At 49.4% G+C, this 25,555-nt stretch overlaps 1 protein-coding gene across 2 annotated transcripts in view; it reads right to left on the bottom strand.

Annotated features, from left to right (window-relative positions):
* The window catches only part of LOC149912161 (rho GTPase-activating protein 32-like), a 90,696-nt gene extending 66,021 nt beyond the window's left edge, over positions 1 to 24,675 (bottom strand). The window contains exons 1-15 of one of the 2 annotated variants that reach the window (XM_090131258.1): positions 24,557 to 24,675; positions 22,902 to 23,117; positions 21,648 to 22,164; positions 21,014 to 21,100; positions 20,593 to 20,670; positions 19,826 to 19,948; positions 19,567 to 19,644; positions 19,167 to 19,248; positions 18,544 to 18,687; positions 18,165 to 18,267; positions 17,937 to 18,069; positions 17,689 to 17,771; positions 17,444 to 17,551; positions 16,945 to 17,090; positions 16,253 to 16,457 (exon numbers count right to left, since the gene is read on the bottom strand). In XM_090131258.1, the coding sequence (XP_089987384.1) occupies positions 16,253 to 16,457; positions 16,945 to 17,090; positions 17,444 to 17,551; positions 17,689 to 17,771; positions 17,937 to 18,069; positions 18,165 to 18,267; positions 18,544 to 18,687; positions 19,167 to 19,248; positions 19,567 to 19,644; positions 19,826 to 19,948; positions 20,593 to 20,646 (1,259 nt within the window). In that variant the 5' untranslated portion in view covers positions 20,647 to 20,670; positions 21,014 to 21,100; positions 21,648 to 22,164; positions 22,902 to 23,117; positions 24,557 to 24,675. The remainder of the gene's footprint in view (positions 1 to 16,252; positions 16,458 to 16,944; positions 17,091 to 17,443; positions 17,552 to 17,688; positions 17,772 to 17,936; positions 18,070 to 18,164; positions 18,268 to 18,543; positions 18,688 to 19,166; positions 19,249 to 19,566; positions 19,645 to 19,825; positions 19,949 to 20,592; positions 20,671 to 21,013; positions 21,101 to 21,647; positions 22,165 to 22,901; positions 23,118 to 24,556) is intronic. The other variant, XM_090131259.1, reaches the window with a different exon arrangement.
* Between the last annotated feature and the right edge of the window lie 880 nt (positions 24,676 to 25,555).

Here is a 25,555-nt window from a genome sequence, read left to right as displayed (position 1 = left end):
GTTTGCCATGGGCTGGGAAACACATCTGGTTTTCATTTTCTCTTTCTCTTTGAGTGCCAGATAAACAGGGGAGAGTGTGCCCTCACCTTGGACCCATCCTGCCCTCTTCTGCTGAGATGGAGAAATGTTCCAGCTTGTAGAAGGACATCAGGACAAAGATATGTAATGAAAATAAGTCCAGGCTGGCTGTCCTTGTGGGCATCAGCTGCTGGCATCTGCATTGCTGCTGCCAAGAGCATGGCACTGCAGGTAAAAGATTGCTTTTCCTTGTGTGACACAGGAGCTCTTGACTTGAAAGCTAGAGGGATGCAATAGAAAGAGCTGCAACCTCTGGCAGACATGGCAAAGGTGAGTGGGATGCTGTTTCAATTAGTGCTGAAGTCAGGAAGACTGTAAGGATGGAAAGGCTGGTGTTTGCCATGGGCTGGGAAACACATCTGGTTTTCATTTTCTCTTTGAGTGCCAGAAAAAGAGGAGAGTGTGCCCTCACCTTGGATCCCTCCTGCCCTCTTCTGCTGAGATGGAGAAATGTTCCAGCTTCTAGAAGGACATCAGGACAAAGATATGTAATGAAAATAAGTCCAGGCTGGCTGTCCTTGTGGGCATCAGCTGCTTGTATCTGCACCGCTGCTGCCAAGAGCATGGCAAAGCAGGTAAAAGATTGCTTTTCCTTGAGTGACACAGGAGCTCTTGACTTGAAAGCTAGAGGGATGCAATAGAAAGAGCTGCAACCTCTGCCAGACATGCAAAGGTGAGTGGGATGTTGTTTCAATTAGTGCTGAAGTCAGGAAGACTGTAAGGATGGAAAGGCTGGTGTTTGCCATGGGCTGGGAAACACATCTGGTTTTCATTTTCTCTTTGAGTGCCAGAAAAAGAGGAGAGTGTGCCCTCACCTTGGATCCCTCCTGCCCTCTTCTGCTGAGGTGGGGAAATGTTCCAGCTTCTAGAAGGACCTCAGGACAAAGATATGTAATGAAAATAAGTCCAGGCTGGCTGTCCCTGTGGGCATCAGCTGCAGGCATCTGCATTGCTGCTGCCATGAGCATGGCAAAGCAGGTAAAAGATTGCTTTTCCTTGTGTGACACAGGAGCTCTTGACTTGAAAGCTAGAGGGATGCAATAGAAAGAGCTGCAACCTCTGCCAGACATGGCAAAGGTGAGTGGGATGTGGTTACAATTAGTGCTGATGTCAGGAAGGACTGTAAGGATGGAAAGGCTGGTGTTTGCCATGGGCAGGGAAACACATCTTGTTTTCATTTTCTCTTTCTCTTTGAGTGCCAGATAAACAGGGGAGAGTGTGCCCTCACCTTGGACCCATCCTGCCATCTTCTCCTGAGATGGAGAAATCTTCCAGCTTGTAGAAGGACATCAGGACAAAGATATGTAATGAAAGTAAGTCCAGGCTGGCTGTCCTTGTGGGCATCAGCTGCTGGCATCTGCATTGCTGCTGCCAAGAGCATGGCAAAGCAGGTAAAAGGTTGCTTTTCCTTGTGTGACACAGGAGCTCTTGACTTGAAAGCTAGAGGGATGCAATAGAAAGAGCTGCAACCTCTGCCAGACATGGCAAAGGTGAGTGGGATGTTGTTTCCATTGCTGCTGATGTCAGGAAGACTGTAAGGATGGAAAGGCTGGTGTTTCCCATGAGCTGGGAAACACATCTTGTTTTCATTTTCTCTTCCTCTTTGAGTGCCAGTAAAACAGGGGAGTGTGTGCCCTCACCTTGGAACTCTCCTGCCCCCTGCTGCTCAGAGGGAGAATGTTCCAGCTTGTATAAGGACATCAGGACAAAGATATGTAATGAAAATAAGTCCAGGCTGGCTGTCCTTGTTGGCATCTGCTGCTGGCATCTGCATTGCTGCTGCCATGAGCATGGCAAAGCAGGTAAAAGATTGCTTTTCCTTGTGTGACACAGGAGCTCTTGACTTGAAAGCTAGAGGGATGCAATAGAAAGAGCTGCAACCTCTGCCTGACATGGCAAAGGTGAGTGGGATGTGGTTACAATTAGTGCTGATGTCAGGAAGGACTGTAAGGATGGAAAGGCTGGTGTTTGCCATGGGCAGGGAAACACATCTGGTTTTCATTTTCTCTTTCTCTTTGAGTGCCAGATAAACAGGGGAGAGTGTGCCCTCACCTTGGACCCATCCTGCCCTCTTCTGCTGAGATGGAGAAATGTTCCAGCTTGTAGAAGGACATCAGGACAAAGATATGTAATGAAAATAAGTCCAGGCTGGCTGTCCTTGTGGGCATCAGCTGCTGGCATCTGCATTGCTGCTGCCAAGAGCATGGCACAGCAGGTAAAAGATTGCTTTTCCTTGTGTGACACAGGAGCTCTTGACTTGAAAGCTAGAGGGATGCAATAGAAAGAGCTGCAACCTCTGGCAGACATGCAAAGGTGAGTGGGATGTTGTTTCAATTAGTGCTGAAGTCAGGAAGACTGTAAGGATGGAAAGGCTGGTGTTTGCCATGGGCTGGGAAACACATCTGGTTTTCATTTTCTCTTTCTCTTTGAGTGCCAGATAAACAGGGGAGAGTGTGCCCTCACCTTGGACCCATCCTGCCCTCTTCTGCTGAGATGGAGAAATGTTCCAGCTTGTAGAAGGACATCAGGACAAAGATATGTAATGAAAATAAGTCCAGGCTGGCTGTCCTTGTGGGCATCAGCTGCTGGCATCTGCATTGCTGCTGCCAAGAGCATGGCACTGCAGGTAAAAGATTGCTTTTCCTTGTGTGACACAGGAGCTCTTGACTTGAAAGCTAGAGGGATGCAATAGAAAGAGCTGCAACCTCTGGCAGACATGGCAAAGGTGAGTGGGATGCTGTTTCAATTAGTGTTGAAGTCAGGAAGACTGTAAGGATGGAATGTCTGGTGTTTGCCATGGGCTGGGAAACACATCTGGTTTTCATTTTCTCTTTGTGTGCCAGAAAAAGAGGAGAGTGTGCCCTCACCTTGGATCCCTCCTGCCCTCTTCTGCTGAGGTGGGGAAATGTTCCAGCTTCTAGAAGGACATCAGGACAAAGATATGTAATGAAAATAAGTCCAGGCTGGCTGTCCTTGTGGGCATCAGCTGCTTGTATCTGCACCGCTGCTGCCAAGAGCATGGCAAAGCAGGTAAAAGATTGCTTTTCCTTGAGTGACACAGGAGCTCTTGACTTGAAAGCTAGAGGGATGCAATAGAAAGAGCTGCAACCTCTGCCAGACATGCAAAGGTGAGTGGGATGTTGTTTCAATTAGTGCTGAAGTCAGGAAGACTGTAAGGATGGAAAGGCTGGTGTTTGCCATGGGCTGGGAAACACATCTGGTTTTCATTTTCTCTTTCAGTGCCAGAAAAAGAGGAGAGTGTGCCCTCACCTTGGATCCCTCCTGCCCTCTTCTGCTGAGGTGGGGAAATGTTCCAGGTTCTAGAAGGACATCAAGACAAAGATATGTAATGAAAATAAGTCCAGGCTGGCTGTCCCTGTGGGCATCAGCTGCAGGCATCTGCATTGCTGCTGCCATGAGCATGGCAAAGCAGGTAAAAGATTGCTTTTCCTTGTGTGACACAGGAGCTCTTGACTTGAAAGCTAGAGGGATGCAATAGAAAGAGCTGCAACCTCTGCCAGACATGGCAAAGGTGAGTGGGATGTGGTTACATTTAGTGCTGATGTCAGGAAGGACTGTAAGGATGGAAAGGCTGGTGTTTGCCATGGGCAGGGAAACACATCTTGTTTTCATTTTCTCTTTCTCTTTGAGTGCCAGATAAACAGGGGAGAGTGTGCCCTCACCTTGGACCCATCCTGCCATCTTCTCCTGAGATGGAGAAATCTTCCAGCTTGTAGAAGGACATCAGGACAAAGATATGTAATGAAAGTAAGTCCAGGCTGGCTGTCCTTGTGGGCATCAGCTGCTGGCATCTGCATTGCTGCTGCCAAGAGCATGGCAAAGCAGGTAAAAGATTGCTTTTCCTTGTGTGACACAGGAGCTCTTGACTTGAAAGCTAGAGGGATGCAATAGAAAGAGCTGCAACCTCTGCCAGACATGGCAAAGGTGAGTGGGATGTGGTTACAATTAGTGCTGATGTCAGGAAGGACTGTAAGGATGGAAAGGCTGGTGTTTCCCATGGGCAGGGAAACACATCTTGTTTTCATTTTCTCTTTCTCTTTGAGTGCCAGATAAACAGGGGAGAGTGTGCCCTCACCTTGGACCCATCCTGCCATCTTCTCCTGAGATGGAGAAATCTTCCAGCTTGTAGAAGGACATCAGGACAAAGATATGTAATGAAAGTAAGTCCAGGCTGGCTGTCCTTGTGGGCATCAGCTGCTGGCATCTGCATTGCTGCTGCCAAGAGCATGGCAAAGCAGGTAAAAGGTTGCCTTTCCTTGTGTGACACAGGAGCTCTTGACTTGAAAGCTAGAGGGATGCAATAGAAAGAGCTGCAACCTCTGCCAGACATGCAAAGGTGAGTGGGATGTTGTTTCAATTAGTGCTGAAGTCAGGAAGACTGTAAGGATGGAAAGGCTGGTGTTTGCCATGGGCTGGGAAACACATCTGGTTTTCATTTTCTCTTTCTCTTTGAGTGCCAGATAAACAGGGGAGAGTGTGCCCTCACCTTGGACCCATCCTGCCCTCTTCTGCTGAGATGGAGAAATGTTCCAGCTTGTAGAAGGACATCAGGACAAAGATATGTAATGAAAATAAGTCCAGGCTGGCTGTCCTTGTGGGCATCAGCTGCTGGCATCTGCATTGCTGCTGCCAAGAGCATGGCACTGCAGGTAAAAGATTGCTTTTCCTTGTGTGACACAGGAGCTCTTGACTTGAAAGCTAGAGGGATGCAATAGAAAGAGCTGCAACCTCTGGCAGACATGGCAAAGGTGAGTGGGATGCTGTTTCAATTAGTGTTGAAGTCAGGAAGACTGTAAGGATGGAATGTCTGGTGTTTGCCATGGGCTGGGAAACACATCTGGTTTTCATTTTCTCTTTGTGTGCCAGAAAAAGAGGAGAGTGTGCCCTCACCTTCGATCCCTCCTGCCCTCTTCTGCTGAGGTGGGGAAATGTTCCAGCTTCTAGAAGGACATCAGGACAAAGATATGTAATGAAAATAAGTCCAGGCTGGCTGTCCTTGTGGGCATCAGCTGCTTGTATCTGCACCGCTGCTGCCAAGAGCATGGCAAAGCAGGTAAAAGATTGCTTTTCCTTGAGTGACACAGGAGCTCTTGACTTGAAAGCTAGAGGGATGCAATAGAAAGAGCTGCAACCTCTGCCAGACATGCAAAGGTGAGTGGGATGTAGTTTCAATTAGTGCTGAAGTCAGGAAGACTGTAAGGATGGAAAGGCTGGTGTTTGCCATGGGCTGGGAAACACATCTGGTTTTCATTTTCTCTTTGAGTGCCAGAAAAAGAGGAGAGTGTGCCCTCACCTTGGATCCCTCCTGCCCTCTTCTGCTGAGGTGGGGAAATGTTCCAGCTTCTAGAAGGACCTCAGGACAAAGATATGTAATGAAAATAAGTCCAGGCTGGCTGTCCCTGTGGGCATCAGCTGCAGGCATCTGCATTGCTGCTGCCATGAGCATGGCAAAGCAGGTAAAAGATTGCTTTTCCTTGTGTGACACAGGAGCTCTTGACTTGAAAGCTAGAGGGATGCAATAGAAAGAGCTGCAACCTCTGCCAGACATGGCAAAGGTGAGTGGGATGTGGTTACAATTAGTGCTGATGTCAGGAAGGACTGTAAGGATGGAAAGGCTGGTGTTTGCCATGGGCAGGGAAACACATCTTGTTTTCATTTTCTCTTTCTCTCTGAGTGCCAGATAAACAGGGGAGAGTGTGCCCTCACCTTGGACCCATCCTGCCATCTTCTCCTGAGATGGAGAAATCTTCCAGCTTGTAGAAGGACATCAGGACAAAGATATGTAATGAAAGTAAGTCCAGGCTGGCTGTCCTTGTGGGCATCAGCTGCTGGCATCTGCATTGCTGCTGCCAAGAGCATGGCAAAGCAGGTAAAAGATTGCTTTTCCTTGTGTGACACAGGAGCTCTTGACTTGAAAGCTAGAGGGATGCAATAGAAAGAGCTGCAACCTCTGCCAGACATGGCAAAGGTGAGTGGGATGTGGTTACAATTAGTGCTGATGTCAGGAAGGACTGTAAGGATGGAAAGGCTGGTGTTTCCCATGGGCAGGGAAACACATCTTGTTTTCATTTTCTCTTTCTCTTTGAGTGCCAGATAAACAGGGGAGAGTGTGCCCTCACCTTGGACCCATCCTGCCCTCTTCTCCTGAGATGGAGAAATCTTCCAGCTTGTAGAAGGACATCAGGACAAAGATATGTAATGAAAGTAAGTCCAGGCTGGCTGTCCTTGTGGGCATCAGCTGCTGGCATCTGCATTGCTGCTGCCAAGAGCATGGCACAGCAGGTAAAAGATTGCTTTTCCTTGTGTGACACAGGAGCTCTTGACTTGAAAGCTAGAGGGATGCAATAGAAAGAGCTGCAACCTCTGCCAGACATGCAAAGGTGAGTGGGATGTTGTTTCAATTAGTGCTGAAGTCAGGAAGACTGTAAGGATGGAAAGGCTGGTGTTTGCCATGGGCTGGGAAACACATCTGGTTTTCATTTTCTCTTTCTCTTTGAGTGCCAGATAAACAGGGGAGAGTGTGCCCTCACCTTGGACCCATCCTGCCCTCTTCTGCTGAGATGGAGAAATGTTCCAGCTTGTAGAAGGACATCAGGACAAAGATATGTAATGAAAATAAGTCCAGGCTGGCTGTCCTTGTGGGCATCAGCTGCTGGCATCTGCATTGCTGCTGCCAAGAGCATGGCACTGCAGGTAAAAGATTGCTTTTCCTTGTGTGACACAGGAGCTCTTGACTTGAAAGCTAGAGGGATGCAATAGAAAGAGCTGCAACCTCTGGCAGACATGGCAAAGGTGAGTGGGATGCTGTTTCAATTAGTGTTGAAGTCAGGAAGACTGTAAGGATGGAATGTCTGGTGTTTGCCATGGATTGGGAAACACATCTGGTTTTCATTTTCTCTTTGTGTGCCAGAAAAAGAGGAGAGTGTGCCCTCACCTTGGATCCCTCCTGCCCTCTTCTGCTGAGGTGGGGAAATGTTCCAGCTTCTAGAAGGACATCAGGACAAAGATATGTAATGAAAATAAGTCCAGGCTGGCTGTCCTTGTGGGCATCAGCTGCTTGTATCTGCACCGCTGCTGCCAAGAGCATGGCAAAGCAGGTAAAAGATTGCTTTTCCTTGAGTGACACAGGAGCTCTTGACTTGAAAGCTAGAGGGATGCAATAGAAAGAGCTGCAACCTCTGCCAGACATGCAAAGGTGAGTGGGATGTTGTTTCAATTAGTGCTGAAGTCAGGAAGACTGTAAGGATGGAAAGGCTGGTGTTTGCCATGGGCTGGGAAACACATCTGGTTTTCATTTTCTCTTTGAGTGCCAGAAAAAGAGGAGAGTGTGCCCTCACCTTGGATCCCTCCTGCCCTCTTCTGCTGAGGTGGGGAAATGTTCCAGGTTCTAGAAGGACATCAAGACAAAGATATGTAATGAAAATAAGTCCAGGCTGGCTGTCCCTGTGGGCATCAGCTGCAGGCATCTGCATTGCTGCTGCCATGAGCATGGCAAAGCAGGTAAAAGATTGCTTTTCCTTGTGTGACACAGGAGCTCTTGACTTGAAAGCTAGAGGGATGCAATAGAAAGAGCTGCAACCTCTGCCAGACATGGCAAAGGTGAGTGGGATGTGGTTACATTTAGTGCTGATGTCAGGAAGGACTGTAAGGATGGAAAGGCTGGTGTTTGCCATGGGCAGGGAAACACATCTTGTTTTCATTTTCTCTTTCTCTTTGAGTGCCAGATATACAGGGGAGAGTGTGCCCTCACCTTGGACCCATCCTGCCATCTTCTCCTGAGATGGAGAAATCTTCCAGCTTGTAGAAGGACATCAGGACAAAGATATGTAATGAAAGTAAGTCCAGGCTGGCTGTCCTTGTGGGCATCAGCTGCTGGCATCTGCATTGCTGCTGCCAAGAGCATGGCACTGCAGGTAAAAGATTGCTTTTCCTTGTGTGACACAGGAGCTCTTGACTTGAAAGCTAGAGGGATGCAATAGAAAGAGCTGCAACCTCTGCCAGACATGGCAAAGGTGAGTGGGATGTGGTTACAATTAGTGCTGATGTCAGGAAGGACTGTAAGGATGGAAAGGCTGGTGTTTGCCATGGGCAGGGAAACACATCTTGTTTTCATTTTCTCTTTCTCTTTGAGTGCCAGATAAACAGGGGAGAGTGTGCCCTCACCTTGGACCCATCCTGCCATCTTCTCCTGAGATGGAGAAATCTTCCAGCTTGTAGAAGGACATCAGGACAAAGATATGTAATGAAAGTAAGTCCAGGCTGGCTGTCCTTGTGGGCATCAGCTGCTGGCATCTGCATTGCTGCTGCCAAGAGCATGGCACTGCAGGTAAAAGATTGCTTTTCCTTGTGTGACACAGGAGCTCTTGACTTGAAAGCTAGAGGGATGCAATAGAAAGAGCTGCAACCTCTGGCAGACATGGCAAAGGTGAGTGGGATGCTGTTTCAATTAGTGTTGAAGTCAGGAAGACTGTAAGGATGGAATGTCTGGTGTTTGCCATGGGCTGGGAAACACATCTGGTTTTCATTTTCTCTTTGTGTGCCAGAAAAAGAGGAGAGTGTGCCCTCACCTTCGATCCCTCCTGCCCTCTTCTGCTGAGGTGGGGAAATGTTCCAGCTTCTAGAAGGACATCAGGACAAAGATATGTAATGAAAGTAAGTCCAGGCTGGCTGTCCTTGTGGGCATCAGCTGCTGGCATCTGCACCGCTGCTGCCATGAGCATGGCAAAGCAGGTAAATGGTTGCTTTTCCTTGTGTGACACAGGAGCTCTTGACTTGAAAGCTAGAGGGATGCAATAGAAAGAGCTGCAACCTCTGCCAGACATGGCAAAGGTGAGTGGGATGTTGTTTCAATTAGTGCTGATGTCAGGAAGACTGTAAGGATGTAAAGGCTGGTGTTTGCCATGGGCAGGGAAACACATCTTGTTTTCATTTTCTCTTTCTCTTTGAGTGCCAGATAAACAGGGGAGAGTGTGCCCTCACCTTGGACCCATCCTGCCATCTTCTCCTGAGATGGAGAAATCTTCCAGCTTGTAGAAGGACATCAGGACAAAGATATGTAATGAAAGTAAGTCCAGGCTGGCTGTCCTTGTGGGCATCAGCTGCTGGCATCTGCATTGCTGCTGCCAAGAGCATGGCAAAGCAGGTAAAAGGTTGCTTTTCCTTGTGTGACACAGGAGCTCTTGACTTGAAAGCTAGAGGGATGCAATAGAAAGAGCTGCAACCTCTGCCAGACATGGCAAAGGTGAGTGGGATGTTGTTTCCATTGCTGCTGATGTCAGGAAGACTGTAAGGATGGAAAGGCTGGTGTTTCCCATGAGCTGGGAAACACATCTTGTTTTCATTTTCTCTTTCTCTTTGAGTGCCAGTAAAACAGGGGAGTGTGTGCCCTCACCTTGGAACTCTCCTGCCCCCTGCTGCTCAGAGGGAGAATGTTCCAGCTTGTATAAGGACATCAGGACAAAGATATGTAATGAAAATAAGTCCAGGCTGGCTGTCCTTGTGGGCATCAGCTGCTGGCATCTGCATTGCTGCTGCCAAGAGCATGGCACTGCAGGTAAAAGATTGCTTTTCCTTGTGTGACACAGGAGCTCTTGACTTGAAAGCTAGAGGGATGCAATAGAAAGAGCTGCAACCTCTGCCAGACATGCAAAGGTGAGTGGGATGTTGTTTCAATTAGTGCTGAAGTCAGGAAGACTGTAAGGATGGAAAGGCTGGTGTTTGCCATGGGCTGGGAAACACATCTGGTTTTCATTTTCTCTTTCTCTTTGAGTGCCAGATAAACAGGGGAGAGTGTGCCCTCACCTTGGACCCATCCTGCCCTCTTCTGCTGAGATGGAGAAATGTTCCAGCTTGTAGAAGGACATCAGGACAAAGATATGTAATGAAAATAAGTCCAGGCTGGCTGTCCTTGTGGGCATCAGCTGCTGGCATCTGCATTGCTGCTGCCAAGAGCATGGCACTGCAGGTAAAAGATTGCTTTTCCTTGTGTGACACAGGAGCTCTTGACTTGAAAGCTAGAGGGATGCAATAGAAAGAGCTGCAACCTCTGCCTGACATGGCAAAGGTGAGTGGGATGTTGTTTCAGTTGCTGCTAATGTCAGGAAGGACTGTAAGGATGGAAAGGCTGGTGTTTGCCATGGGCAGGGAAAAACATCTGGTTTTCATTTTCTCTTTCTCTTTGAGTGCCAGATAAACAGGGGAGAGTGTGCCCTCACCTTGGACCCATCCTGCCCTCTTCTGCTGAGATGGAGAAATGTTCCAGCTTGTAGAAGGACATCAGGACAAAGATATGTAATGAAAATAAGTCCAGGCTGGCTGTCCTTGTGGGCATCAGCTGCTGGCATCTGCACTGCTGCTGCCAAGAGCATGGCAAAGCAGGTAAAAGATTGCTTTTCCTTGTGTGACACAGGAGCTCTTGACTTGAAAGCTAGAGGGATGCAATAGAAAGAGCTGCAACCTCTGCCTGACATGGCAAAGGTGAGTGGGATGTTGTTTCAATTAGTGCTGAAGTCAGGAAGACTGTAAGGATGGAAAGGCTGGTGTTTGCCATGGGCTGGGAAACACATCTGGTTTTCATTTTCTCTTTGTTTTTGTGTGCCAGGAAAAGAGGAGAGTGTGCGTGCTTTCTACCCCTCTTGCCCTCTTCTGCTGAGATGGAGAAATTTCCCAGGTTCTACAAGGCCATCAGGACAAAGATATTTAGTGAAAATAAGTCCAGGCTGGCTGTCCTTGTGGGCATCAGCTGCTGTCTTCTGCATTGGTGTTGCCATGAGCATGTCACAGCAGGTAAGGGATTGCTTTTCCTTGTGGGACAGCTGTTAAGCCATTCTGATTCACCCTTTGCATCCACAGCATACAGTTTTTTTCCCACACTGCTGTTTCTATCCAGCAGTATGCATATATGCAGTGCTACAGATGTTGGTGGTCCTGCCTGTGGCAGGGGGTTGGAGATTCCTGATCCTTGAGGTCCCTTCCAACCCGGGCCATTCTGTGTGTGTGTGTGTGTGTGACTGGCTAAACACCAATTGTTGCTAGCTCAGCAGGTATACTGCTAATTATTGAACGTCTGACAGCTGCTTATCAACACTTGGCCACTATTTCTGGACACCTGCTCATCCCTGAAGAGAGAGAAGTTTGGAAGGAGGACAGAGGGGAGTCTCTTGATGCCTGCCTGTTGCATCCCAACCTGCCCACAGAGTGAGTCAGTTCGGCCTTGTGTGGAGGCCCTGGCTTCTTTGGAGTCTGTTTTTCTTTTGCTGAGCTTCTCCTATCCAAACAGAATGGCCTTACAACATGCTTTCTGGTCCTTAATACTAAACCCATGCAATTTGTAACTATTACAGTTCTGTAAGTGAGAATTGATCACATGATTGAACAACTGTATTTCTAAAATATGTTATGAAATAACTTCTTTTTACTAATACTAATACTAATAAAGTCTTTCTACTTTTTCAAACTGTTTCTAAGGGCAAATTACAAAACACATCGTGCTGTACTGCTTCAGAGCAATCCCACATTTGATAGCCAGTGCAGAAACAACATTCCATCCTACAGCATTAGCTAGTTCAGAGGTACCAGACGTGTATCTGGATGTGGCTGTTGTGCATAACTGGGGCTGAGGGATCAGAAGTGACAGCTCCACTCTTGGAGACCACAGAACTAAAATGGAAAGATAAAATAGTTGCAGGGCAATTGTTCTCTGTGCCTGAAGCAGGGACCGATTTATGGGGGAGAGATTTAACAGTTAAATGAGGATTACAGCTGCAAGTCTGTGAAACAGATATCAGGTGTCAATGAATGTGTTATCAGCTGTGATGAAGAAGAAATGAATCCAAAGGTGTGGGCAGGGGAAGGAAATCGGGGTGGACTCACAATTTTCCCTTACAAAGAACTGCCCAAGGAGGGAGTGGAGCTGTGAAACAGCAACAATATCCCATAGCCTTAGAAGGGAGAGTGGGTCTAAAAGCTGTAACACAGACACTGGTTAAGGATGGTCTTCTGGAACCTTGTCTGTGGCCTTATAACACCCCAATCCTGTCGGCACGGAAGGCAGACGGCACGTATCGGCTGGTGCAAGATGTAAGGAAATGACTGAACCCGTTCTCAAAAGACAGCCTGTGGTTCCTAACCCCTATACCCTAATGAGTCAGATCCCACACGGACAGCAGTGGTTTGGTGTGAGAGACCTCACAGATGCTTTCCGGACAGCCTTTGGACTCAGAGAGAAATGGCTGCGTTTGTATGAGGACACATTGTAATCCTATCGTGATTCGTGATGATACTGTAGATACTGGAACTCCTGCTAATCCTTGTCTTTGCAGCATTTGAAGCAAGCAACTGGTGCTGCTGTCATGCAGAAAGCTCCCTTCCAACCACTCAGCAAGCATTTGGATGAGACAGCTTCCTGCTGGGAGCCCTCCGACATCACTGCTGCCTCCTCCAGAACCATACCTGCAGATGCTTCAGAGCTCTTCAGCATGGACTTCCTTCCTCCCGTCAGCAGCTGCTCCTGCACTGACCTTCATTCACACTGGGATACCATCTGCTTCCAGCAGGAGCTGACCTGCGAGACAGAGAAAGGAAACGTGGGATGAGCACCAATGCAGAAGCACAAGGCTGTGTCACCACCACGTCTTGCAGCCTTGGGAAGTCAGCTGCAACTGCAGCCTTGGTCAGAATTCTTTTGCTTTGGGGAACAGATGGACTCGGAATGGAAGGACACGAGAAAAATGACATCTGTTTGAGCTCAGCAGACTTGAGAGGTGGGCCTGGGTGAACCTCATGAGGTTCAGCACAGCCAAGTGCAAGGTTTGGCATTTGGGCCGGAGGAATCCCAGGCATTCTTTTGTCATCGTGGTGGTTTCCAATAGACCCCAACAATGAGACATCAGGTCGCCGTGTGGGCTCCTGGGTGAAACTGCCATTTCCCAGCCATTGCAGCCTAGGGGCAAATAAAGTAAAATACTTCAGAAAGATCTCACACTGATTGCATATTTTACTGTTCTTTTACACAAAACAGAAGGGGAGGACAGCAGATGCATGCAGCTGCATCAACACCCAGGCTGCTAAAGGAATGGAAAGACAGAAACATCAAATATCAATGCCTTATTCTAATGCAAGGAGGGAAGCTTTTTTCAATGTTACTTTTTATCATTTAAAGTAAGCAGTTGGCACTCTTAAAGGAAAATCCTAGGCCCCAGGTTCTGACAGTGTGGCAATCTGGACTCAGCTGTGAATGATCCAAACAGTCTGTTCCAGATTTTAACATCCCTTCTATGCATTCACAAGTTTTCTCTCTTGACTTCCCCTTACAGCCGTTAGATGCCAGCAAAACATCCCACAAACACTCCTTAACTCTGTGCACACAGGCACCCATCCAACCAGAGCCATCAGTCATTCCCAGCCATGCGCTCTTCCTCCAATCATGGTCAGCATCACACGGCCGTCACGCAGCTCACTTGACTCAGTTTTTCTCTTCTTTCTGGAGGTGTCCTTGCTTCTCAGCCTTACCTTCTCGTGATGTTTATCTCGCTCTGCAGCTCCTGCTCTGAATAGGCTTTCTTGGATTCCCGCATGACAGGCACAAAATGCAGCCACAGCCCCTGCCACCAAGGTCAGCTCTTCAGCACACATTACCCGAGGAGCACTTGGCAACTCCAGCAACCTGAGCAGTGCCAGGAAGACTGTTTCACTTCTGCTTCTCCTGGCTCAGAAATTCATTTTCCTACCTAGAAAATGGAAAAAGAAAAGAAAGAAAAAAAATCCTGACATTAGCAGACACAATTGATACCATGGAATTCTGGAAGGCAAGGGGTTTGCCCTCTATGATGAGAAGTTGAGTGCAAAGAACTAAGAAGAGCCATGAGCAGGTTGTGAACTTGTGGGTAAAATTAGGAAGTGCAGCAGTGCAGGGCTTCTGGAGGTGAGGGTCTGCTACAGCCGCCTGGAAAGAGAGCCTGTTGGTGGGAGCTGCTTACTGCAGCCAGCAGAAGCATCGCACTCACTGACTCTCATCCTGATGGGGGATTCCAGTCAGTCTGGGAAATCAGCATGGCTGGCTGCAAGCAATCTGACAGACTCCTGGAGTGCAGTGAGAATCACTCTGTGGTGCAGGCATTGGGCACAGCAAGCAGAAGGGAAGCATTGCTGGACATGGTGCACACCAGGGGTTACGACAGGAGGCGGTCAGGGCTGCAGTGACCATGCCCTCCTTGAGTTGGTGATCTCAAGGAATGCGGGCCTGGCAGGAAGCAAAGGCAGGAGCCTGAACTTCAGGAGAGCCAGCTGCAGGCTGTTCCAGGAATTCTTGGACGAGATCCTCTGGACAACTGTTTGTAGGGGCAAAGGGATGGAAAAGAGCTGGTCACTTTCTCAGGAAAAAACTTGCTCAGGTTGCACGCTGAGCTGCAGGAGAGGAAGGGGAGGAGGTGCCAGCACGGCTCTGCACGATGCTCTGCCACACTGGGCAGCTTGATCATGGCTCAGCAGTGGGATCAGACGTGGAGAAGGGGAGAAGGAAATCAAGGATGGGAGGGAACCATCAGACACAGTCAGTGAGTGTCTGTGAAGTCTTGCAGACCAGAGATTCCCAGGTTGTTTCTGCTTTTGCAGCATTTGTGTGGTGCAGGGTGAGCAAAAGGTTCTGCTGCTTGATTCTTCTGCAGGAGCCGCCTAAAAGGGAAATGGCCACTGAGCTGCAGACCAAGCAGTACTGCCTGACGTTGGCCAGGGGGAGCTTCTCCTGCTGCAGTGTGCTGATGACAGGTCTGGAGATGATCTGCAGGGCCAGCTCGTAGATGGGAGCCAGGAAAGGACATGATGGGAGGAGAGAGGTGTTAAGCAACAGCCAAGGCATGGAAATGCATCAGAAAGCCCTGAAAAGCGTCACAAAGCCACAGCCAGGAAGCTTGGGAGTATCATGAGCAGCATCCAGGATGCAAGAGATTATTTGCTACCATGCCAAATGGTAGCAGAGCTCCCCCTGCAGACATCCCAAAGCCAGACAAAACAGGAACAACCCTAGAGCTGTGCTGCACGCACCCCACGGCCACAGCATGGCTAGCTGAGGTGCCTTCCTGTGGGCTGCATTCATTCCAATCTGTTTGAATGAAGGCACTGGAGGCAGTCACGGCGTTGATTGAGCACAAGTGTGCTTTTATTATTATATAAAGGACAGGAGGGTGTGAGAGGTCCACGGTGAAGATGGGACTCATCCTGTCTTGTCATGGAGAGTGTGGCTCAGAGCTCTCAGTGCTGCTGTCCGGTGCCTGGGACTGGAGGCCTGATTGAAAGTCCTCCTGCAAGAGGCTCTGCTCCTCTTCACTGACACTGACCTGCTCCTGCATGGAGGTGCTGCTGTCGGGGCACTCACAGTGCTCTTGGGATGGGCTGCACTGCAGAGACACTGGGTGACAGACCACACTTGTGACTGTGGTGTCTGGGAGGCTCAGGTCACCAACTTCAGCAGAGCCAGGTGTAATGAGAGCATGGACTTCGATGAGCTCCTTCTCTCCATTAATGTTGTCAGATGGAAGGCTGCTGTTGGAAGTGCAGCAATTTGTGCTTGCTAAGAGCTCTCCACTGATCGAAGCACAGAGAGCATCCTCGCTACTTGCCCTGGATCTTGTGGGTTGGCAAGGGCTCGATTCACCTAGAAAGGATACACAGGGGTTAGTGTCAAACTTTCACAAGCTGAATTACGACAGTGGTTCTTGATCAGGGGTGAAGATGTTAGGCAGGGGCTGGAATGCCAGAAGGAGATAGAAGTGCACTGCAAGCTTGAATTCGATGTTCCTGAAAAGCAGGGATTTGGAAGCTGCATTTGCACCCTTACCTGCCAGGACTACCACTGCTGTTTCTGAGGGCTGCCTGGCATTGTGCTGCAGTTGGCGTTTGCTCCCAGAGGATGGCTTTCTGAGGCTGAAGCAGCAACACCAACTGCTAGCTGGTGATTCCTCAGTCTTGCTGGGTGGATTTCGCCTGGAGAGAAAAAACAGCCAATGCTGTGAGTCGTGCGTGGTGCAGGGTGAGGGAAGAGCAGCACTGAGCTCTTGGTAGTAGTTGCTTGTTCCTAGCACTGCCTGGTTTCTGCCGAAAAACAGAAAAACCCACCCAAACAATGATGCTAGGTGGTGGAAAAGAAAGTCCTCTTTACCTTTCAGATGGAAAGTCGATGACGGTGTGGAATTTGCCCTGCCCAGCTGCAGGGCTTTCTTCCACTTCAATGTCCTGGCTGCTCTCTGTCACAACAGGAGAGCTGCTGTGGCCTCGCCTCTGTGCCTGTGCCTCCTCCAGGCTGAGCAGCTTTGTGGCAGCAGAAGAGACCCCCACAGACTTGGGCCCTGGGAGAGAATTGTGCCCTGTCAGGGAAAACCACAGGTAAGAGCGAGGATCAGAAAGCAGCAGCACAGCCACCACAGTTCTGGGGGAGGTGCTGTATTTTTCTCAGGCTTGCTTATCCCAGCCACTGGAAGAAGAGGAGCCCAAAATAACCATGTGGGCAGAGGTCTATTCATGGCAAAGGACACGGTCATCATTAAGAGCAGCTTACTGTATCAAAATAGGCAAGGAAAAACCCAAGGAAATGGGGGCAGGGAACTGAGAAAGCTTCACTGCCACACTTGCATCAAGCTTTTCCTGCATGCAAACATAATAATGACGGTTTCCTCCTTGTGAAATTTGGGCTTGGACATTCTCAGCATCCAGCAACAGGATGCCAGATTCTAATGGAAGCCCAGAGGTCTGCTGTCCCCTCAAAAGCAAAAACATTTTTCAGAGGTCCCGGAGAAGGCCTGCATTTGATCAAGGTGTCAGGTCAAGATCAAGCTAATGGAGGAAGACACTCACCTGCTGCATCTGCAATGTCTGCTCTGGATTTGGAGCAGAAGAGGACGTCTGTGTGGTTGATGAGAAATTCCACCACATCCGACTGCGTCTGCAGCTCCATGCAGGCAGCTCGTCCGCTGGCGCAGGCAGACTCGTTCTGCTGTGATCTGTAGAAAAGGCAGATTTTAGAAGTCATTTCTCCAAGACCGTTTCCCCGAGTCTGAATTGTTGCAGCCAAAAGCTGTCAGCTGAGGCTCTGGAGACTTCCGCAGTGGGCAATCAGTGATGCCACTGCAGAAATTCCCCTGGATGATCAAGGACACGTCAGTCCCATCTCAACAAGACTGCAGAAATTGTCACCTAGACATTGTGCCCGTGGGGATGGAGAACAGCTCAGGCTCCTGCTCTTCTGTCAGCCACAGATTTTACAGGAGAAGAGCACATTTGATGGAGAAAAAGAGAGGACTGCTTTTCTTAACTGGAGAACAGAGGAAGCGTTGAAACAGAACCAGAAGTTTACCTTAAGAGGTTTGGAGCCCACACAATGGCTAGGTTCTTGGCATGCATGTTTGTGATGGTGGAGCTCCCAGCCAGACACGCCAAGTGTCTCATCAGGAACTCCAGTGTCCTGGAAAACAAGAGAGGCAAACATTCAGCACCAACGAGCATGCCGTGCTGCAATTCAGAAAGACAAAGGCTGGAACCGCATCGTTGCCCTCTGCAAAGCAGCAGGGCTGAGCTCAGCAGGCTGAGGGCAGCACTGACCTGTAGTGAGGAGCGGGCAGCTGCTGGATGACGTCCTGCATTCTGAGCAGCCGCTCCTCCTCTGTAGCGGCACCAACAGCATCCTGGAGTAGTGCAGAAAGGGAGCGAGACACCAATCAGGCTAGTACACCACTGCGAGTAAACCTCGTGGGGCTGACAGCAAAAGGGCCTCAGAGCTGGGGCACTGCTGCAGCCATCTGCCAAGAGGCCCAGGAAGAGGGAAATGAAAGACGTGGCCTTGTGCTTACCGAGAACTTGCCGTACAGCTGGTGGGTGAGCAGAGGGTTCGGGAGCTCCCTGAAGTACATCTTGCAGAGGGAGCTCACGCTGTGAATGTCACGGACGGTGAGCTCAGGAATCTGCTCCGACTCAAATTCCTGCCTGGAGAGAGGGACGCAAACCCGGTTGAGCGAGAGGAAGGCAAGCCCAAAGCCACACCAGATGCACTCAGGCTGTGTCAGTCGCAGCACTCTTACCGCAGTCTCTGGATGTTGGACGCGACGCCGGACAGGCGGTATATCCCCTGCACCACGCCGTGCTGCTCAATGAACTCAGCGCAGCTCTGGAGGACCTGGGGGACTGAAGAACACGTGCCAGACATCAGTGGAGCTCCTGATTCAATCGTGCTGCAGGCTGTGCTTCACATCCTATCCACTAAGCCCAGCCAGGCTTGGCTGAAGCAAATACAGATGTGCTTGTCTCTTAGGAGCATCCGCCTCACTTTATCCTTCAGCCATCAACTCCCATTAGACGTGTCTCCACGGCTATCAGCCTGCCCCCTGCTAGATATGAGCTCCCTTTCATCTTCTTTAGATGCCCAGCAGAGGAAGATCTCAGGAATGGGCTGCTCCTTACCATCACGACCGGAGTGGAGAAGATGCTCTCCCAGGTCACCGCCAAACACCCTTTCCTTCTCCACCTCCCGCTCGGTCGGTTTCTTTGGGCGGGCCTTCACCAAGGAACGAAGGAAGGTGAGGATCTTGCTGCGTTTCTTGGGCACTGCACAACAAAAGGAAGAAACCAGGTCATTTCAGGTCTGGCTCCGTTGGACGAGGCCGAGCACAGCACATTCTACAGGGCACGTCAGAACGGGAAGAACATTACCAACCAGTACATACAAAAAGGGATTTTCCCCATCTCTGGAGGAGCCCAAGGCCAGGTGGGATGGGGCCCTGGGCAGCCTGATCTAGTCTCACATTAAATGTGGGGGCTGGGAGACCAGCCTGATGCAGGGAAGTGGAAGCTTGAGGATCCTTGAGGACCCTTCCATCCCAAGCCATTCTATGAAGATTCTATAGTTTCCCCAAGTCCAGTCATAAACACAGGAGGATTGGGCCAAATCTCTGTTCCATGGTGTGCATGAAGACTCATCAACCCAGAGGACAATGTGGGATGGATAAAGAAGGTACTAAACATGGAACAGACCCCAAAAAAGACTTCATTTTGCTTCCCCACACCATCAAATGTAACATCCGTACCTGGCTTTGGCACAGAATTGATGAGTGCCTCAGGAATGTTCTTATTAATGAGTTCCACACACTCCCCTGGGAAAAATCCAACCTGTAACAAGAAGAAAAGAGAGGCCAACTATTGCATGCAGCACTTCTCAGATCTGAACTGTTAAACCAAAAGCCACGTAACATTTCCCTCGGAACGTGCTTGCCTGACGTTCCATAAGACTATCCAGCAGAAAATGGCCATAGTTCACAGCATAACGGTAATAATTTTTCAACATTTGCAGCCAAAGGCAAGGTCCCCTGACACCGACACAGGGAAACTGTTTATGTCCATTAGGCATCCTGAGCAGGCAGAGCAGCTCTAAGCTGAGATTCCTGCCTTTACTGAAGTTGCACTCTCCAGTCTGAAGCTTGTGCCTACCTGGAAGCCGAGCTTGCCTCTCCACCAGGGGGTCAGCTCCTTTGGTGGCATGTCGATGACACAGATGATGTCTCCCACCTGCAAGAGATTGCAGTGTCAGTCCCAGCTTCAGCACAGCTGGGAGGAAAGCACAGCTCAAATGACTGCATTCTTCTGCACTGCCAAACATCGCCGAGCATGAGAGCACTTGCACCAGTGCAGCTCTGAAGGCATTTGCCATTGTAAAATTGAGCAACAAGGAACGCCTTGAACTGCTTACCTCAAAGGAGAGTTCATCCGCTGCCTGGGCAACGTATCTCTTAATAGCATGGGCAGCAGCAATAGCTGGAATGTTCACAGGTGCCACCTCATGGTCCAGCAGGGGCTTCCCCTTGTTCTCAGTCTGAAACAGAGAGCACAGGCCACGGTGAGGAGCTGGGAACCAACAAGGAGGACTTCAAGGTGAGGAGCACATCTGCAGAGAAAGCTGCAGGAAATGCACTCGGTCCTTATCATGGGCACTTCAGAAGGAACTGCAAGTCTAATAACGGCTGTTTCTCTCCCTGGTGTGCAGCAGGCACACGCCAGGCAATGCAAAGATGCATCTCTCCCCACCCAGACTAATCAGCAATGGCACTGACGCAAACAGGTGGCCTTGTCCATTTTGCCCCCTCCTTTCCTGCGCTCTTTGTGCAGGAAGGCTGACTGTTTAAGATGCTAGGAGTCCGTGAAGAGGGAAACCAAAGCTACAGCTGCAGGTGCAAACAGTGCCATTCCAAGCACCAAGCAGCTCTCTTGAGCAGTCCAACCTACAGCGAGGCCAGACAGAGCAGAGAATGATTGTTGTTTCTGCAGCCATTTCAAGGGAAAAGTCAGTAGAGGACAAACACAACAGCCAAGATGGCTCTGGTACTTTTATAAACTTGCCACGCTTGCACTGCTGTCTTGCCACAGAGGAGCTCTCTTGGAAAGCAGGAGAGCACATCTGCGGCTCACTCTGCTGGCTGCAGTCAGGGAACAAAGACCAATCAGAGCTTCATACTCTACCTCTGTCCATGCCAGGTCAGGCCCACAGCTGATCTCGCTGCACGCCACGGCCATCAGCGTAGGTGTGACAAGCTGGAACTGAAAAGAAACACACTTTTATTTTCTCTGTTCACATCTCTGCTGTGCTCCCTACAGCTGTCGGGCACACTCACACAGCCCAAGCACGCCTGCTGGTGTCCCTGGTGATGCTGTGCAGCTCTGCACAAGCTGGGGCTGGGACTCTTTGCCTAAGGGATTGGTTTCCTGTAGACCAGCTGGTCACAGCACCACAGACAGCATCCTTCTGAGGGCTGAGCTGCAGAGCACGTGGAGAAAACCCACATGTGACCAGCGTCCCTTCAAAGCTGGATGAGGCTGTGTTACTAAACACAGGGCGTCACGGGCTACTAAAGCATGTGGGGGGACAAACCATGGCAGGTACCTGGCAAGAGATCAGAACGAGGGAGAGAAATCTCACGAATCCGCAGCCTTTCCTTGTCACTTTGCTCTGATCTTCCACGAGCAAAAGCTGCAGCAGGGAAGCAGGCAGAGGGTGGAGAGAGGAGAGAGAAAGAGCAGGTCAGTTTGCTTCCATGGTTTAGCAAAGACTACGAGGCAAATCCAAAATCTGCCCTCCCTCAACTTAAAAACTTAAGTTTTCAACTTAAAACCATTTCCCCTTGTCCTGCAGTTATCTACCCTTTCAAAGAGTTAGTTCCCCTCCTCTTTTTAGGCTCCCTTTAGGTACTGAAGGCTGCCATGAGGTCACCCCACAGCCTTCTTTTCTCCAGGCTGAACAAGCCCAGCTCCCTCAGCCTGTCTTTGCAGGGGAGGTGCTCCAGTCCCCTGATCATCTCTGTGGCTCGCCTCTGGACCCTCTCCAACAGCTCCCTGTCTTTCTGGACACTGTACTGCAGCTGGGGCCTCACAAGAGCAGAGCAGGGGGGGACGATCACCTCCCTGTCCCTCATGGCCACCCCTCTGCTGATGGAGATAATGTGATCCTATGAGCTCCGCCAGCCAGCAGTTCTCAGCACTCACTGTCCCCCCGTCTCTCCCACACTGTCTCAGCTTACCTACAAGGTGCTGCACAGGACGGTGTGAAGACAAAGGGACGCAGTCGGTGCACAAGTGCAACAAGCGAGCTGCTCAGTCAGAGCTCCAGCGCTCCAATGAAGGGACGCAGCACGCACTGCTCCTCCCCTCATTCTAGCCCTTATGACATCACTGAGGGCCACCAGGCTGCTCCACCACGACGGACAGGGTGGGGAGGCAAGACCAGGCACAAGGGCAGAAGATTCCAACAGCCCAGCCCAACGTTCTGGAATCAGGGGCTGCTTGGAATTCTACCCCAGCCAAATCCTGGAGAAGCTGGCACGGGGTCGTCATGACCAAAGCGCAGGACCTGGCGCTTGCTCTTGTTGAGCCTCGCACAACTGGCCTCAGTGCATCCCTCTGGAGGGCCTTCCTGCCCTCAGCCAGATGGACGCTTCCTCCCAGCAGCGTACCTTGCAGTGCTGGGCCCATGTCAAATCCACACTAGAGTGGGTTTTGTTACATTCAAGGGCATGTTGCAGCACCCATCTATTTCACCTGTAAGGAAATAAAGGAGGAGATGGGAGAAACACAGAACTACTGCCAGACTGCTTTATCCCTTTCTCAGCCCAACTTCCCTTGCCTCATCCCCTACCCCAACTCCTGGATGATGCCCACGGGCTGATAGTTGGATCTCAAATCCATAGGACTCCTTTCACAGGACTACATCAAAAAGGCTGTCACACTTGCTCCGTACACTCACACTGACCCAGCAGTGGTATCACAGTCACTTAACACACACACAACAACCAAACCCCGAGCATGCACATCCCTTCCTGCGTGACTGCAGCCCACAGCTCCCCTTCACACCTCCGTGGATCTCTGGTGTTTTACACGGATGCAGCCTCGCTGCAGCTCCGTGGCTGTCACACAAGGCCTGCAGGACCTCTTTCTCTGCAAACCCCGTCTGCAGGCATTGGTTCACGAGGTTCACCTCCTGCCCTCCTGAGCAAAAACAAGCACTAAGAACAAGAGCAAAGCACACTGGACTCGACCTGGCTGGATCCCCAACCCTCAGTCCTGTCAGACGGACCCTGGTGTGGAGACTCATCCCCAAAGCCTGGCTGGACATCAGCACAGGCATCCTTCTTCAAACGCCCCATCCAAGCAGCAAGGGATCAAAGCGTTGGCACAGCTGAAACAGAAATGCTGTGTGAGTTTCCTGTTAGCACTGAGCAGGAACAAATCTACCGCTGAGCAGCAGGATGTGAGACAAGCAGCAGAAGACACCCAACCTGCAGAACCAGCTCGTTTGGGGTCGGTCCAGATGTTTGTCTGCTCCCTTCCCTGGCCCAGGCCAAGCTTGTGAGCTGCTCCTCCTTTGTGCAGGGGGAAATGGTGCAGATGCCATGTGGTGGCTATGCACAGCATGCCTTGGACTTGCTTTTCCTCTCTCCATCTGCCATTAGCAAACAGCATCTCCAGCCTCCAGAGATCACTGAGTCCAACCCCTGCACAACAGTGAAAAAAAAGATATGATAAGGGGTACTTAAAGCACAGCATCTGTAATCAGATCAGACTCCTGCACTGTGAAGACTTCCATGAGTATTCCTGCAGAGTGCATCACTTAGTCTCTCTTTAGCCTTGTGTTCATGGTTTTCCTGTAAGAGCTTGTCTAAACACTGCCTGTAATCGTGGTTATGCTAGAAGCATTTGGATTTATTGATCCTCAGTGTGATTTCAGTAACAAATGCAGATGTTTTTTTGTTAGGGACAGCTTTCAATTTCTCAACTGAAATTTCAATATTGCATTAGGTGTTGACAACCACGGGGCTGCAGTACAGAGAATTACAGGGAGATTAATTTCTCCATCTCCATTCTCCTAGACATTTATGATTACAGTGATGTAGTTATATACAAAGTTGCAAGATACCAAAGCTAGAATAACCTCTTGGTGCAGCAGGATGTCTGGAGCCCAAGTGCAGAGTCTCAGTGTTGCAAAGCCTTGAAGAGGTGCACGGTATGTGCTGGGGCTGATGACACAGACCCTGGAGCAAGGCCAGTGTGATGTTAGAAACTTGACCAGCAGCTGATCTGTTGTCAGCCATTTCTGGACACAAACGGGATCTGGTCGACTTAGGACATGACCTTTGGGCTGGAGAGCAACTCCCCGAGGAATCACACAGCCACTGCAGACCGTTGGCAAGAACCCCATACCAAAACAGCTCATCTGCAATCAGTTTTTAATCTGTGCAGCAGTGATTGGAACAGGCGCACGCTCTCTGCAATTGCAGGAATGTTCACAGGTGGAATGTACATCACCTGTGTGCTCCAGCTCTTCTGTGTGCATGCTAGGAGCAGTGATCCCCCTGCACCCAGGGCTGCAATAAAGTCATGTTGGGTTTCTAACCTGCCAACCAGCAGCCCAGGCTGCCCAGAGCCACATCCAGCCTGGCCTTGGATGCCTGCAGGGATGGGGCATCCACAGCCTCCCTGGGCAACCTGTTCCAGTGCCTCACCACCCTCTGGCTGAAAAACTTCCTCCTCACATCCAACCTCAACCTCAACACCCCCCATCTCAGTTTAAAGCCATTCCCCACTTGTCCCATCACTGTCCACCCTCCAAAACAAAACACCTCGGCTGTTCAACACTGAAAGAGCAAAATAACCCACAGCTCTTACTTCCACTGTATGCATTTAATTCCAAACTTAAGGTCACAGGTTAATTACTCATGTGATCCTTCCTGACAGAAGAACTACTCGTAGTGATGTGTAGGAGTAAGGAACAGTTTGAAAAGGTCATGGACATATTAGAACTTGCAGCATTTATCTTAATAGATGCCTACATTGCACAGCATTTTGTAAAACACACGTTACAAGTACTGTGCATTGGATTACACTATATCAAACTCTAAGTAACAATACAGGTTGCTTTTAAATCTACACTTACATGTTTTCTTCTAACTCCTTGATAACATTCCTTACTACCTTCAGTTTTACAGCCAAAGCAGTGTTTGAGCTGGTAATGTACTCTTGAACAGCACTGTTGCCTTTAGCATTTGTATGTTTAGATCTGAAAAGAGAACTTGGTCATTATTTCATGATGAGAGAATCTTATATGACAAAACAGAATTACAAAAATCTGACAATACTGTAAAATGCCAGCATAAGAATGTGGCTTTGATTTTTTTTTTTTCTTCTTTTTCTCTCTTTCTTTTTTTTTTTTTTTTTGAAATGGTGAGTGTACCATTAATTCAAGACAAGAATTTTGTTTGTAAGTCGATCTCTATAACTGTTCTTGGCATCATTCTGTAGGATGAACTAGATACATGGAATTTGGCACTGGCTCCCCAGGGCAGTGGTTTGGCACTGAGCTGACAAAGGCCAAAGAGCATTTGCACAATGCTCTCAGACACAGGGCTTGACCCAGAGGAGGTCCGGTGTGGAACCAGGAGGTGGAATACATGATCCTCGAGGTCCCTTCCAAATAAAGATATTCCATGATCCTCTAATACTTATATTCCCAAGTCCTGTACACAGTGCTCAGATGCTTAATTGAAAGGTTCTATGAAACAGTGAGGTATCTATGTCCCTTTACCACTCAGTTATTCAATTTGCCACATGGATCTTTTATCCAGTCACATTAAAAAAACACTCAAAGTATTTCCTTCAGTCTTCCATTCTGATAGAGCTTTCTGGAGCAAATAAAGAGTTGCAACTCAGAATGTCCACACCTCCCTTCCTGCACCCTGCATACTTTTTTCACTGTACTGTGATTACGTACCATTCTATTGTCACCCTCATTCTGTCATTATCTAGGCAGTTTACTGCCATTACATTTTCCAGCAACAGATGCCCACAAGTACAGCCAGCCTGGACTTATTTCCAATACTTATCTTTCTCCTGATGTCCTTGTAGGAGGTGGGACATTTCTCCATCTCAGCAGCAG

Source organism: Phasianus colchicus, chromosome Z (assembly GCF_987193195.1).
Source record: "Phasianus colchicus chromosome Z, bPhaCol1.hap1.1, whole genome shotgun sequence".
Lineage (NCBI taxonomy): Eukaryota > Metazoa > Chordata > Aves > Galliformes > Phasianidae > Phasianus > Phasianus colchicus.
Note: the sequence above shows the minus strand (reverse complement) of the source record. Positions and strands in the feature narration are given on the sequence as shown.